Source organism: Chiloscyllium plagiosum, unplaced genomic scaffold (assembly GCF_037043375.1).
Source record: "Chiloscyllium plagiosum isolate Xiang-an unplaced genomic scaffold, Cpla_swu_hap1 HiC_scaffold_26, whole genome shotgun sequence".
In the NCBI taxonomy this organism is placed as follows: domain Eukaryota; kingdom Metazoa; phylum Chordata; class Chondrichthyes; order Orectolobiformes; family Hemiscylliidae; genus Chiloscyllium; species Chiloscyllium plagiosum.
In genome coordinates, this window is record NW_028270164.1 from 49486182 (window position 1) to 49498504 (window position 12323).

The following is a 12323-nucleotide window of genomic DNA, read 5'->3' on the forward strand; positions in this document are numbered from 1 at the left end:
CAGTGATTTGCTACATCACCACTTTATCCCTATGTTATTGATTGAAACATGATTCAGCTGGCACTGATAGCTATGCAGTGAAAATAGAAAAAGCTACCAGCATGATCTGCTACATCCACATGTGGAATGGAACCGAACTGAATAACAGGACCGAGTATTAAAAGTCAGCTCTCCAACTCCAACAACACTTACCATCCATTCAAACCAGTACAAGGCTGAATTTCTGACCTGTACTCTGGCACATAGTGCTCTGCACCAAGAGCTTCTAATCCTAGCATCTATCCCACGTTGTCTTACTCACCCCCCCCCCCCCTTGTTTCCATTTCCTACTTGTTCTGTTGTTGAGAGAACTAATTCCTCAGCCTTCTCAAGCTGTTGCTGCAACTTCATTCAATCACATTTATTGTTCTGTCTTTCAGAAGATGTAGGTCAGACTTGGCATTTAATTGTTGGCAACATTCTGAACCAACTTGATCTATTGATGCTGGTGGTGAATTCTGGAACGACACTACCACTGCAGCTGCTGTCACCTAGCTCAGCTTAGGGTGGGAATCAAACCTGTCAGCTTGGCTGGGCTGGGAGGAGAGCTTGTGGTGTTGTGTAATGTCACTTGGCTTTAAATTCAGGGGGCTGGGTGCTCTAAGGGCATGGGTTCAAATCCAGCTATAGCACCTGATGGAAGATAAATTCAATGAACCAATCTAGATTATAAACCTGACCTCAGTATTGTGGACCATAAAAGTCATTGATTGTCATGAAAGGATGCATGTCCTATAGAGAAGGAAATCCAACATCCTTATTTGATCTGGTCAACAGTGTAGCTGACTTTGAAATGACTGACCAAGCCACTCAGTTCAAGAGCATTTAAGGATAGGCAACAAATGTTGGAATTGCCTGCATTCCAGAAAACAACAAATGGTAACTTAAGCTGACAGTAAGAGACTGTACAACTTCTTCTTAACATCAACATAATTGATATGAATGTGTAGATTTAGGAGACTGAAAGATGACAATGAGAATGTGAATTACAGAATCACATTCCAGAAAAGAATAAAGAAAACATGTCAATTGTTCTGATCTGTTTTAAGTTTTTTGTTTCATGTACAAATGTAGCTTTCATAATGAGAGTCTTTTTGCCTATGGTTTCAAATGGAATCAAGCTGATAATAAGCTAAGATGTACAATGATCAATCCTGGTTCAATAACTGGTGGATGAATTGGTTGCAATTTTGGTTTCTCACCCACTTGATGTTATTCTCCACTGCAACCTGTTTCATTTCCTGGCCGGTAAGATATATTAAAATTAACCGCACAGTATTTTGTGTGTTACTTGGCATAATGATTGATGATGCTGGCTGTTTTGTTGAGGATATTCAACTGACTCAAAGTGTAGAATTTTAGTCTCTGGCTGAATATGGGACTGTGACCAACTAGGAACCCAATTAATACTGAAACAGAATTGGCAGGGGATCTTTCACTGAGCCACTGTAATCCACTTACAGTTTACTTTTGACCAAACAAGGAAGGCAGGAAGGACGCAGCTCTCAATTTTAAATGGAAGGACTTTTAAGAAGAAACTGCCTCTTACTTGATGATGGGGAGAGCTCCTCAGTCTCAACTGAAGGATCCCAGCCTGTATGTTTCACTAAAGAAACATGTCTCACTGTGCTTTTGCCTGCTTAACCTTGGCAAGGCATTGTCAGTTCTGACGTGTTGCCTGTTTAGGATAATTAAAGAAAATAACATCTTAATTACATATTTGTGTATGCCTATTACTCAACTATTCCCTATTCATCTCCAAACCACCCAGTTGAATTCCAGAAGGTGACGTCTGGCTCCTGACCCAAAGATTTAACTCCCTGCATGCATCTGAACCCAATGCCCTAGGCAGTACAATCACCCCAGATCTTCTTAAACATCCCTGTAAACAATTCCAATGCTTACTGGATTTGAATAACTTTTCAAATACATCTAAAAGTGATTGTTTGTCGTACGTGTAACTGCACAAATCATACAGCACTTGGCTGTTCAAAACTAGCTTGGCTTTTCCCTCGTGTTTTTCAGGGAACAGGGCAAAGCTTTCTCTGGAATTGAACTTGTTTTTAGGGGGTACAATGGATAGTTCCCTGCCTCTGCGTTCCACGTTCAAGACCCAGTCTGAGACTTGATGGGAGTATGTCACACAACCTCTGACTTAATGGTCAAAGCCAAGGGAGGTGTGCTCATAATGTAGTTGAAACTTTATTGCTGGAACAGCACAGCAGGTCAGGCAGCATCCAGGGAACAGGAGATTCGACGTTTCGGGCACAGGCCCTTCTTCAGGAATGAGCAGAGTGTTCAGCAGGAGAAGATAAAAGGTAGGGAGGAGGGACTTGGAGGAGGGGCGTTGGAAATGTGATAGGTTCTCTCATAATGTAGTCAAACAGTGTGAGCATCAACTTGTAAATCCTTCCAATACACACTCCAGTGTCAGGCAGCGAGGGCTGGAGAGACTCTTGGTCTGCCAAGTGATGGAGACAAATTAAAGTTTCTGCCAACACAACCCACAGCTGTAGGCTGCAACATGCATGTAAAAGTGTCAGCACCCCAGAGTCCTGGAGGGAGTGAGTGGGCTCAGTCGCTGGATGACCAATCTTGGTTCAGATTGATGCCAACAGCATGGGGTTCGATCCCATTCTGGCTGAGTGCAGCCTCTTCCCTCACAAATGGTGGAGGACATGGCACGCTGGCTCCAACCTGCCTTCAGGCAGAGAATTCACGTGAAAGAAGATGATTAGGGCTGCAACTGAATTTCACATATTTCAGGCCAGGATTTTGCTGATAAAATCAAAAATCACACAACACCAGGTTATAGTCCAACAGGTTTAATTGGAAGCACTAGCTTTCGGAGCGACGCTCCTTCATCAGGTGATTGTCGCTCCGAAAGCTAGTGTGCTTCCAATTAAACCTGTTGGACTATAACCTGGTGTTGTGTGATTTTTAACTTTGTACACCCCAGTCCAACACCGGCATCTCCGAATCATGGCTGATAATATCATTCTCGTTCTTATAAAACACCCAAAAGCCAGTAATGTGTAGCGAGGAAAAGATTCCACATAAATTTCAAATTGATGCAAGTTGTGGAATGATCTGTATTACTCCACCATTCGCCTCGTGAGACTAAAATGTCACGCAAATAAGATGATTTATTATTCATTGTAATTTTCCTTTCTCTCTCTTCCCCATCAATTCAACCTTTATTTTTCTTTCTGCAGCTGATTGACTTTGTCAATGGGGTAGCACGGTGACCCAGGTTTGGTTCCAGCCTCGGGCAACTGTCTTTGTGGAGTTTGCATATCCTCCCAGTGTCTGTGTGGGTTTCCTCCGGGTGCTCCGGTTTCCTTCCACAATCCAAAAATGTGCCGGTTAGGTGAATTGGCTGGGCTAAATTGCCGACAATGTCCATGGATGTGCAGGCTAGGTGGATTAGCCATGGGAAATACAGGGTTGGGGGAGTGAGTATGGGGTGGAATGCTCTCCAGAAGGTCAGTGTGAAATTGATGGGCTGAATAGCCTACTTCCACACTGTAGAGATTCTATGAAATCCATGTGCATCTAGTTCATCTGTTTACAGTTCCATCCTACAAACTCACTGATTAAGGTGATGCATATTAGTCATTTAAGTCCCAGTATCCTGTTGTGCTCAACATTAGCAGCTTGTACTTTCAGTACCCTGTTGATATGAATGTTAAAACTTAAACGTGCATGAGCAGGTCTAACAAATAGGAGACACCAACAGATGTCCAGTTCCAGCAATACAACATGACTGAGTATAAATCCTTAATTTTCACATTTAACATTCCCTTGATTGATTTGAACAGCAGCCCCGTGTAGATTACATCTAACTGACCACGTTGTGTTGTTCTGCAGAAGCACAGTGGTTACGCTGACCACGCAGCAAGCGTACAAAGTGAGTTAATGGTGTCACAATAGTTGGCGAGTTGGAGAATTAACTCATCTTTCTTTGATCCTTAAAATCTCATTGCCTGAAGTAAATAGTTGTAAAAGTTTACTGTAATTACATTTTAATGCTTAGATTTTTTTTTATTGAGAACGTTCAGTGGCATGTCAAGGACGTAGCAAATGAAAATACTAAGTCCAGGAGAAATGAATAATGTAAATGAATAATGTAAATGAAGAAGTAATGACTATGTGACAGAAAGTTGAATTTTACAGCTGGCAGAAAGATGCAACACCAAAGGGAACCAGACAAAGTATAGAGTTTCCTGTTGGCTTTCAAATTGCCTCCACCCTAGGTATGTCTAGAGTAACATACAATGGCATATGACCTATCCATGTCAATAATGTATATTATTAGTTTCTGGTTGTTCAATGCTGTAGATTGTGTGATGATAAAAACAAACAAGTCAAAGAATGGTGCAAGTAAAGAAAGGAAATACAGTCAACAGCAACAACTCTACTTTCTGCATTGCCTACCCCTACAAACAGGAGAAACTAGATTGGTAAGTAGCCCTAATATTTCATTTATATATTGGTTGAGATCTTGCACATTCAATTGCGTTCACATGTGCTGTTAGTTAAAATCTAGCTGTGCCTCATTTCCTTTTAATGAGAGAAATCAGAATGAAAAATCACTTCCTGTAATAGAGGGAACTACTGGCTTCTTCAAGCAGCAGTTGTGAACCTGCCTCTGAGCCAGGAGGCCTGGGTTCAAGTCCCACTTGTACCGAGGCTTGCTGGTTAAAATATACCGACAAGAGACTTCCATGACTGAAAAGGAAACAGAAAACACATTGACTAAGGCCTAATGTTACAAAAACCTTAGTGACCTAGACGAGGAAAGTAACTTCACAGATTTGACCCCATGGGAAAGAATACCCTAAAGAAAGGAGACCATCAGGCAAAATCTGACAGTTGTCTGGTTTAGGACTACAGCAAGATGTGAGACAGGATCAGGAGAGGAAGTCTCTGAGGAGCATCTCAACATCAAGATCATCTGAGTCCATCTTGTCTTCTTTTCTCAAATGGCAGAGTGAGATTATTGCCAGGCAACAAAGAGTGGCCAATTGAATCATAGAACCATACAGTGTGGAAAGAGATCATTCAGCCCATAAGGTCTGCACCGATCCTCGTAAAAGCTTCCCAAGTAATCCCTGTATCCCCACATTTAGCATGGCTGGTCCACCTCCTCTGCACAGGTTTGGACTGTGGGAAGAAACTGGAGGAAACCCACTCAGACATGGGGAGGATGTGCAGACTCCACATAGACAGTTGCCCGAGGCTAGAATGGAACCCAAATCCCCAGCTCTGTGAGGCAGCAGTGCTAACCACTGAGCCGTTGCACTGCCCTCAAATCGACTGAAATGAACACTAGTTAAAGTACTTGTTGATGTCTGGACTCACTTCATTAATCTCCAGTATGCCACTTCCCGAACTTCACCAGTAAACGAGACACTGGGAAACCCTAAAATGGGAAATGCAGCGGGAGGTTGTGAGGCTGAGCTCACTGTTTGCTCCAAAGGATTTCCATGTTGGAGACCTGACACCAACATCTTAAAGCACTCTCTGTTGGGCACATGCATCCCACGCCCACAGACATGCAGACATTGGCTTCTGACATGAGCCCTAATAGCACATTCCAGTCCACTTACAGGATGTTTCTGAAATTCAATGCTGCACCTCAGGCTACGCTAACAATTCTCATTGTAATGCTGCAGTAATGATGCTGTGTACTCAGGGACACACACCCAGCTCCTGGACTGGACCAGGCTGTATCTCCAGGCTGTTCGCTTTCTCTCATAGCACTCACTCCTTGCCTTTTTGTATTTTGTCCTCTCGGAAGGAGATACTGAGCTCATATTACTGCTGCCATTTGGCACAGACACAAAGCCAGGAAACTTGTCATAGTTTCAGCAGTCCTCAGTCAAGTCAGGGGAAATAGCCTTCTCTGAGGGGTTGCTGGCTAAGTAAGTCAATGACAGTCTCCGATACGAGTCCTGGTCAGTCCGAGTCAGGATATTCTCCTCATAAGGGGTGTGAAGCCAAATGTGGGGCAGACAGACACGCATCTTAACCCTTTTTTTTCACTGTTGTGGGCTGTCTTACTCACAGATTGAGGAGAGACAGATACTACAGCAGATGAAAGTCGGTTGCCACAGCTAGTATTGTGCAGTTGGGAATGTATCTGAGTAAATGAGTAGGCAGCACAGAGGGCAGGCAGGATTCATGGTGATGGGGTTGCAGTGGGTGCAGCAAATGGGGAAGGCAATTGTGAAACTGGTCAAGCATCAGTCTTGGTGGAAGGTGGGTACAGAAGCAGAGGTAGAGTGAGTTGGAGGCATTGGAGAGAAGATGGTGGCACTCAAGCTGGCACGGTGGCACAGTGGTTAGCACTGCTGCCTCACAGCGCCAGAGACCCGGGTTCAATTCCTGCCTCAGGTGATTGACTGTGTGGAGTTTGCACATTCTCCCCGTGTCTGCGTGGGTTTCCTCCGGGTGCTCCGGTTTCCTCCCACAGTCCAAAGATGTGCAGGTCAGGTGAATTGGCCATGCTAAGATTGCCCGTAGTGTTAGGTTAAGAGGTAAATGTATGAGTGGGTTGCGCTTCGGCGGGTAGGTGTGGACGTGTTGGGCCGAAGAGCCTGTTTCCACACTATAAGTAAACAAAGTGGAGAGGACGTTGTTCTTCTTCCTACAGCACTGTGCATCCTGGGACTGCCTTATCTCAAATAGCAACCTGAAACCAGGCTGACATTGGCCGAGTGTCATGGCCTCCTTTGCTGGTCCTGGGTGAAGAGGAAGTCCCATCTGAGCACCAGCCAGTCCAGTAGGATCTCCAGGTCCTTCCCTTGAAAGTGGGGCACCGAAATCCCCCCGTCTGCCAAGTCTGCCGTAAATGTCAGGGAGGAATGTGTCGACTTTGGGGAGTACTTGGAGGGTTCAGATACAACTCTGGTTTCATTAAATAATCTCTGACATCCAAAAATCCCTCACAACCAAGCAAGACTCTTTTTCCCGTTGCCAGTATTTTTTATAACTACTATTGTGTTCAATATTATTCAAGACAAATGCAAAATAAAATTATTTTAAAGTATATTGAACTTTTTCCTTCTGGTTGCTGATAGCAATTTCCAAGAGATGGACCTGTAATTCCTGGAAAATTCAGGACAATCCTGGAGGTGGGCAAGTGAAGCTGCATTTCTACTGACTTTTATGGCAAACATTTTCAATAAACAGAGTGACACAGAGAGAGCCAGAAAGGTTTCTATGCTGCAATGTTGATTGTATTGCACAGCAAATACTGACAACATGATATGTTATGGAAAGATATATTTTTAAATGTTCTTATAACTTGCTTATTCAATTAGAAACATTTTCAAAAGAAGGTTTATCTGGAATTTCATCATTTCAAAATAGAAATTTGAGTATACCCGGTGATCAGGCTATGCTGAATAAACATTTCCTTTCAGAATGGGTTCCTTATAATTACTTAGCAGACCCTGTGGTAAATCTTCAGTTAATCTAGGGATAGAATTCCGAGTCACAGAGATTAACACAAAACCAACAATACTGGGAATTTCAAACGAAACCAGGAAATGCTGGTCATATACAGTGAGGTTTCTGATGAAGGATCACAGCTGAAACTGTAGCCTCTTCTTCATTTCCAGTCTGGCCCGCTGCATATTTCCAGTACGTTTAACTAATCCATTTTCTATGAATTCTGTGTGGTTTGGAACTGCAGAGTTGTACAAACTTTCTGTTGAGCGGCAGGCTCTTTGGTCCATCATGTCTATGTTGACTTTTCACACAAGCAATCCAAAACTAATCCCAATGCCCCATTTTCTCCATACCTGGGTACATCCGTCATCTTGAAATTTTCCTTTGATTTTCCCTTGAAAGGATTGTATTTTATTCATTCCTTCTTTTTATTCATTTATGGTATTTGAGCATTTATTGAGGGCATTTATTGCCCATCCCTAGTTGCCCTTGAGAGGGTGGTGGTGAGCTGCCTTCTTGAACTGTGACAGTCCACATGTTTTGATGGACCCACAATGCCATTCCAGAATTTGAACCCAGTGACAGTGAAGGAACAGTGATATGTTTCCAAGTCAAGATGGTGAGTAGCTTGAAGGGGAACTTGCAAACGATGGTGTTCCCATATATCTGTTGCCCATCCTTATAGATGGAAGTGGTCCTGGATTTGGAAGGAGCTGTAGGTTGATCCACAATGCCCTTAGGGATATATCCAAGGTTACTATAGGAAGCGAGGGAAGAGATTGCTGAGCCTTTGGCAGTGATCCTTGCATCCTCACTGTCCACTGGAGTAATACCAGACGATTGGAGGGTGGCAAATGCATTCTCTTGTTCAAGAAAGGGACTAGGGATAATCCTGGAAATTACAGTCCAGTCAGTCTTACGTCAGTGGCGTGCAAAGTATTGGAGAGGATTCTGAGAGACAGGAATTATGATGACTTAGAAAACCATAGGGGCGGTACGGTGACACAGTGGTGGGCGGCACGGTGGCACAATGGTTAGCACTGCTGCCTCACAGCGCCAGAGACCCGGATTCAATTCCCGCCTCAGGCGACTGTCTGTGTGGAGTTTGCACATTCTCCCGTGTCTGCGTGGATTTCCTCCGGGTGCTCCGGTTTCCTCCCACAGTCCAAAAAAATGTGCGGGTCAAGTGAATTGGCCATGCTAAATTGCCTGTAGTGTTAGGTGAAGGGGTAAATGTAGGGGAATGGGTCTGTGTGTGTTGCTCTTCGGAGGGTCAGTGTGGACTTGTTGGGATGAAGGGCCTGTTTCCACACTGTAAGTAATCTAATCTAAGATAGTCAGCATGGCTTGGTGAGGGATATATCATGCCTCACAAACCTTATTGAATTCTTTGAGGACTTGACAAAACACATTGATGAAGGTAGAACTGTGTATGTGGTGTACATGGATTTTAGCAAGGCATTTAATAAGGTTCCCCATGGTAGGCTCATTCACAAAGTAAGGAGGTATGGGATGCAGGGAAATTTGGCTGTCGGGATACAGAATCGTCTGACCCATAGAAGACAGAGGGTGGTGGTAGATGGAGATTATTCAGCCTGGAGATCAGTGACCAGTGGTGTTCCGCAGGGGTTCGTTCAGAGACCTGTGATCTTTGTAATCTTTATAAATGACTTGAATGAGGAAGTGGAAGGTGGGGTTAGTAAGTTTGCTGATGGCACGAAGGTTGGGGCGAGTTATGGATAGTGTTGCAGATTGCAACGGGACATTGACAGGATGCAGAACTGGGCTGAGAGTGGCAGATGGAGTTCAACCTGGAAAAGTGTGAAGTGATTCATTTTGGAAGTTTGAATTTGAATGCAGACTGCAGGGTTAAAGGCAGGATTCTTGGCACTGTGGAGGAACAGAGGGATCTTGGAGTCCATGTCTATAGATCACTCAAAGTTGCCATCCAAGTTGGTAGGGTTGGCAAGAAGGCATATGGTGTGTTGGTTTTCATTAGCAGGGGGATTGAGTTTAAGAGCCACGAGATAAGGCTGCAGCTCTATAGAGCCCTGGTTAGACCACATTTGGAATATTGTGTTCAATTCTGGTCACCTCATTTAAGGAAAGATGTGGATATGGTGAGAGGGGGTGCAGAGGAGATTTGCCAGGATACTGCCTGGACAAGAGGGTATGTCTTATGAAGAAAGGTTGAAAAAGCTAGGGCTTTTCTCATTGGAGTGAAGAAGGAGGAGAGGTGACTTGATAGAGGTGTACAAGATGTTAGGAGGCACAGATAGAGTGGATAGCCAGAGAACTTTTCCAAGGGCAGAAATGTCTATCACGAAGGGGCATAATTTTAAGGTGATTGGAGGAAGGTTTAGGGGCGGTGTCAGAGGTCAGTTCTTTACACAGAGAGTGGTGGGTGCGTGGAATGCACTGCCAGCAGTGGTAGTAGAGTCAGAGACATTAGGGACATTTAAGTAACTCTTGGATAGGCACATGGCTGATCGTAAAATGAAAGGTATGCAGGTGAGTCTAATCTTAGAGAAAGATAAAAGGCCAGCACACCATCGAGGGCCGAAGGGCCTGTGCTGTGCTGTTCTGTTCTGTGTTCTACGCTGTAAGATTTGAGGGAGAGATTTGAGAGTGTACAACGAGTTCAAGAACTTTGAGAAAAAAAACAATGTTGGGGGTGAGGCAATAATGTGCAATGATGAAGGGGTGCAGTTCATGTTCTGAAGGGACTGAAGCTGGAGATGAAGAATAAACAAGAAAAACAGAATGGGCTTATCATAAACTAAAGCTCCATTTTTAAACTTTCGGTCTGATAACCAAGGTTTCTGGATATAACCATCAGCTGTCCACGTTGATAAAGTTTCAACATGAGATGTGAGGCTTGAAGGTAGAAGTTCAGATTCTCTGCAAAATTTAAAGATCAGCAACTAAAAACTATAGTTCATGCCGTGAGACTCATTTAATGCTCTGACCATTTCCTTTCAAGTAAACAAACCAGCTGAACACTGAACAAATTAGAAACCTTATCTAAGACCGTTATTTCCTTTGAGCACTTTCCCCATGCAGAATTTTGTCCCACAAGGGATTTCCCGAACAGTTTCAAGACATTTTCAATGTGCTATGCCTTAAAACAATACGAAAAAATCCATTCAGGCAGACGTTTCTGACCTTTTTTGAATATGATGTCTGGATCTGATTGCACTTATATGTAATGGCCACTGCATGCCAACTGGGCACTGAAAAGTGGGATCAGTCAGCAGTAACCACCCCCCCCCCATCAAGACCATCCCTGTCAAAAAGAAAGAACTGCAGATGCTGGAAATCTGAAACGAAAACAGAAATTGCTAAAGAAACACAGCAGGTTTGACAGTATTTATGGAGAGAAAGCAGAGTCAAAGTTTTGGGTCCAGTGATCCATCTCTCTCTTGGATTTACCCTGAACACCTGAAATTCTAAAAGATAAGGCCGAATGTAGAATGTTGTGCAGATGTTCTGCTTCATTCTTCAAAGCAGTGGTAGTCATAATGTGGCCCTCCTCCCCCTCACTTGGTCCCGTCAGCTACAGGTGAGTCATTGTAGTTCAGTTGCTCCCCTAACTGTTCCATCTCTCCAACAAAGAAGTGTTTACATTCATATCAAAATGTCGAAAGCATTTTACAGTCAATTAAGTACTTTAGAAATGCAGGCATTATTGCAATACAGGAAGTACAGCGATCAGGCTTCACACAGCAAGACCCTATTAACAGCAATGTGATAAGGCCTAGATAATCTGTGTTAATGACGTTGGTTGGGCAGGTATCTATGGAGAAAATCTGTGTTCTTCTCAACCAAAATTTGCCATGTTTTTTTATTTATGACCAGGAAAAAGGTAGACAGCATTTTCTTTTAACATCATATAATGATTGGAGTTTTGCAAGGATGAGTGCTAGCCCTCACAAGCTCTTCGCAATCTACAACTAATGATTCAGATAAAGAGACGGAGAGGAGAGAGAAGTTTGCTGACAGTGGTATTTACATGGGAAGAGGACACAAAGATGCTGTAAAGAAATCTTAGGTTCAGCAAGGAGAACAATTAGCAGATGGAACACAACATGGGGGTGTACGAGGTTAGTTTACAGTCGGTGTAAGAATAGTAAAGCAGAATGGGGATGACACTTGTAAATGTTGATGCTCAGAAATACCTCGGTGTACGCATATGAGCAGTACAGAAATTTAACATGCAAGTACAATGAGCAACTGGGAGAGCAAATGGCACATTGCCCTTTATTAGAGTGCAGGAATAAAAAAGTGTCATTACAATTTTACAGAGTTCTGGAGTTTTGTGTGCAGTTTTGGTGTCCTTAAATAAGGAAGAATATACTTGCATTGGAGGTTATAGAACAGCGGTTCACTAGGTTAAGGAAGGGACAAGAGGATTGTATTGTAAGGAGAGACTGATGAAATTGAGAGTCTATTTTCTCTGGAGTTTAGAAGTATAGAAGGTAATATAATTGAAATATATAAGATTGAGAAGGGTAGACTTTGAGAGACTGCTTCCCCTACTGGGGATTTCAAGATCAGGGACACAGCCTCAGGACAAACAGTCAATACCTTGGAACTTCGATGGAGAGGAATACCTCCAATCAAAGGTTTTTGATTCTTTGAAATCCTCATCAATTCGAGTGCAGAGGTGGAAATCACATAACTGGGCTCAATGTTCTTGTTCTGAGATTCGGAAAGGAAACAGACTACCGCAAGGACTAGAAACATGAAATAACCTGACTCTGTAGGACAGCAATGCTAAGATATTAATTATCTTCAGGTATGGCTAATCTGCTGTATGTTTCCAG

At 43.2% G+C, this 12323-nt stretch overlaps 1 protein-coding gene across 5 annotated transcripts in view; it reads left to right on the forward strand.

Moving 5' to 3' along the window:
• Positions 1-3841: 3841 nt before the first annotated feature.
• LOC122563307 (uncharacterized) overlaps positions 3842-12323 on the forward strand; it is a 177078-nt gene continuing 168596 nt past the window's right edge. For 3 of the 5 annotated variants that reach the window (XM_087973706.1, XM_087973707.1, XM_087973708.1), the window contains exons 1-2: positions 3842-4502; positions 7125-7178. In XM_087973706.1, the coding sequence (XP_087829832.1) occupies positions 4317-4502; positions 7125-7178 (240 nt within the window). In that variant the 5' untranslated portion in view covers positions 3842-4316. The remainder of the gene's footprint in view (positions 4503-7124; positions 7179-12323) is intronic. The other 2 variants (XM_087973705.1, XM_087973709.1) reach the window with 1 other exon arrangement.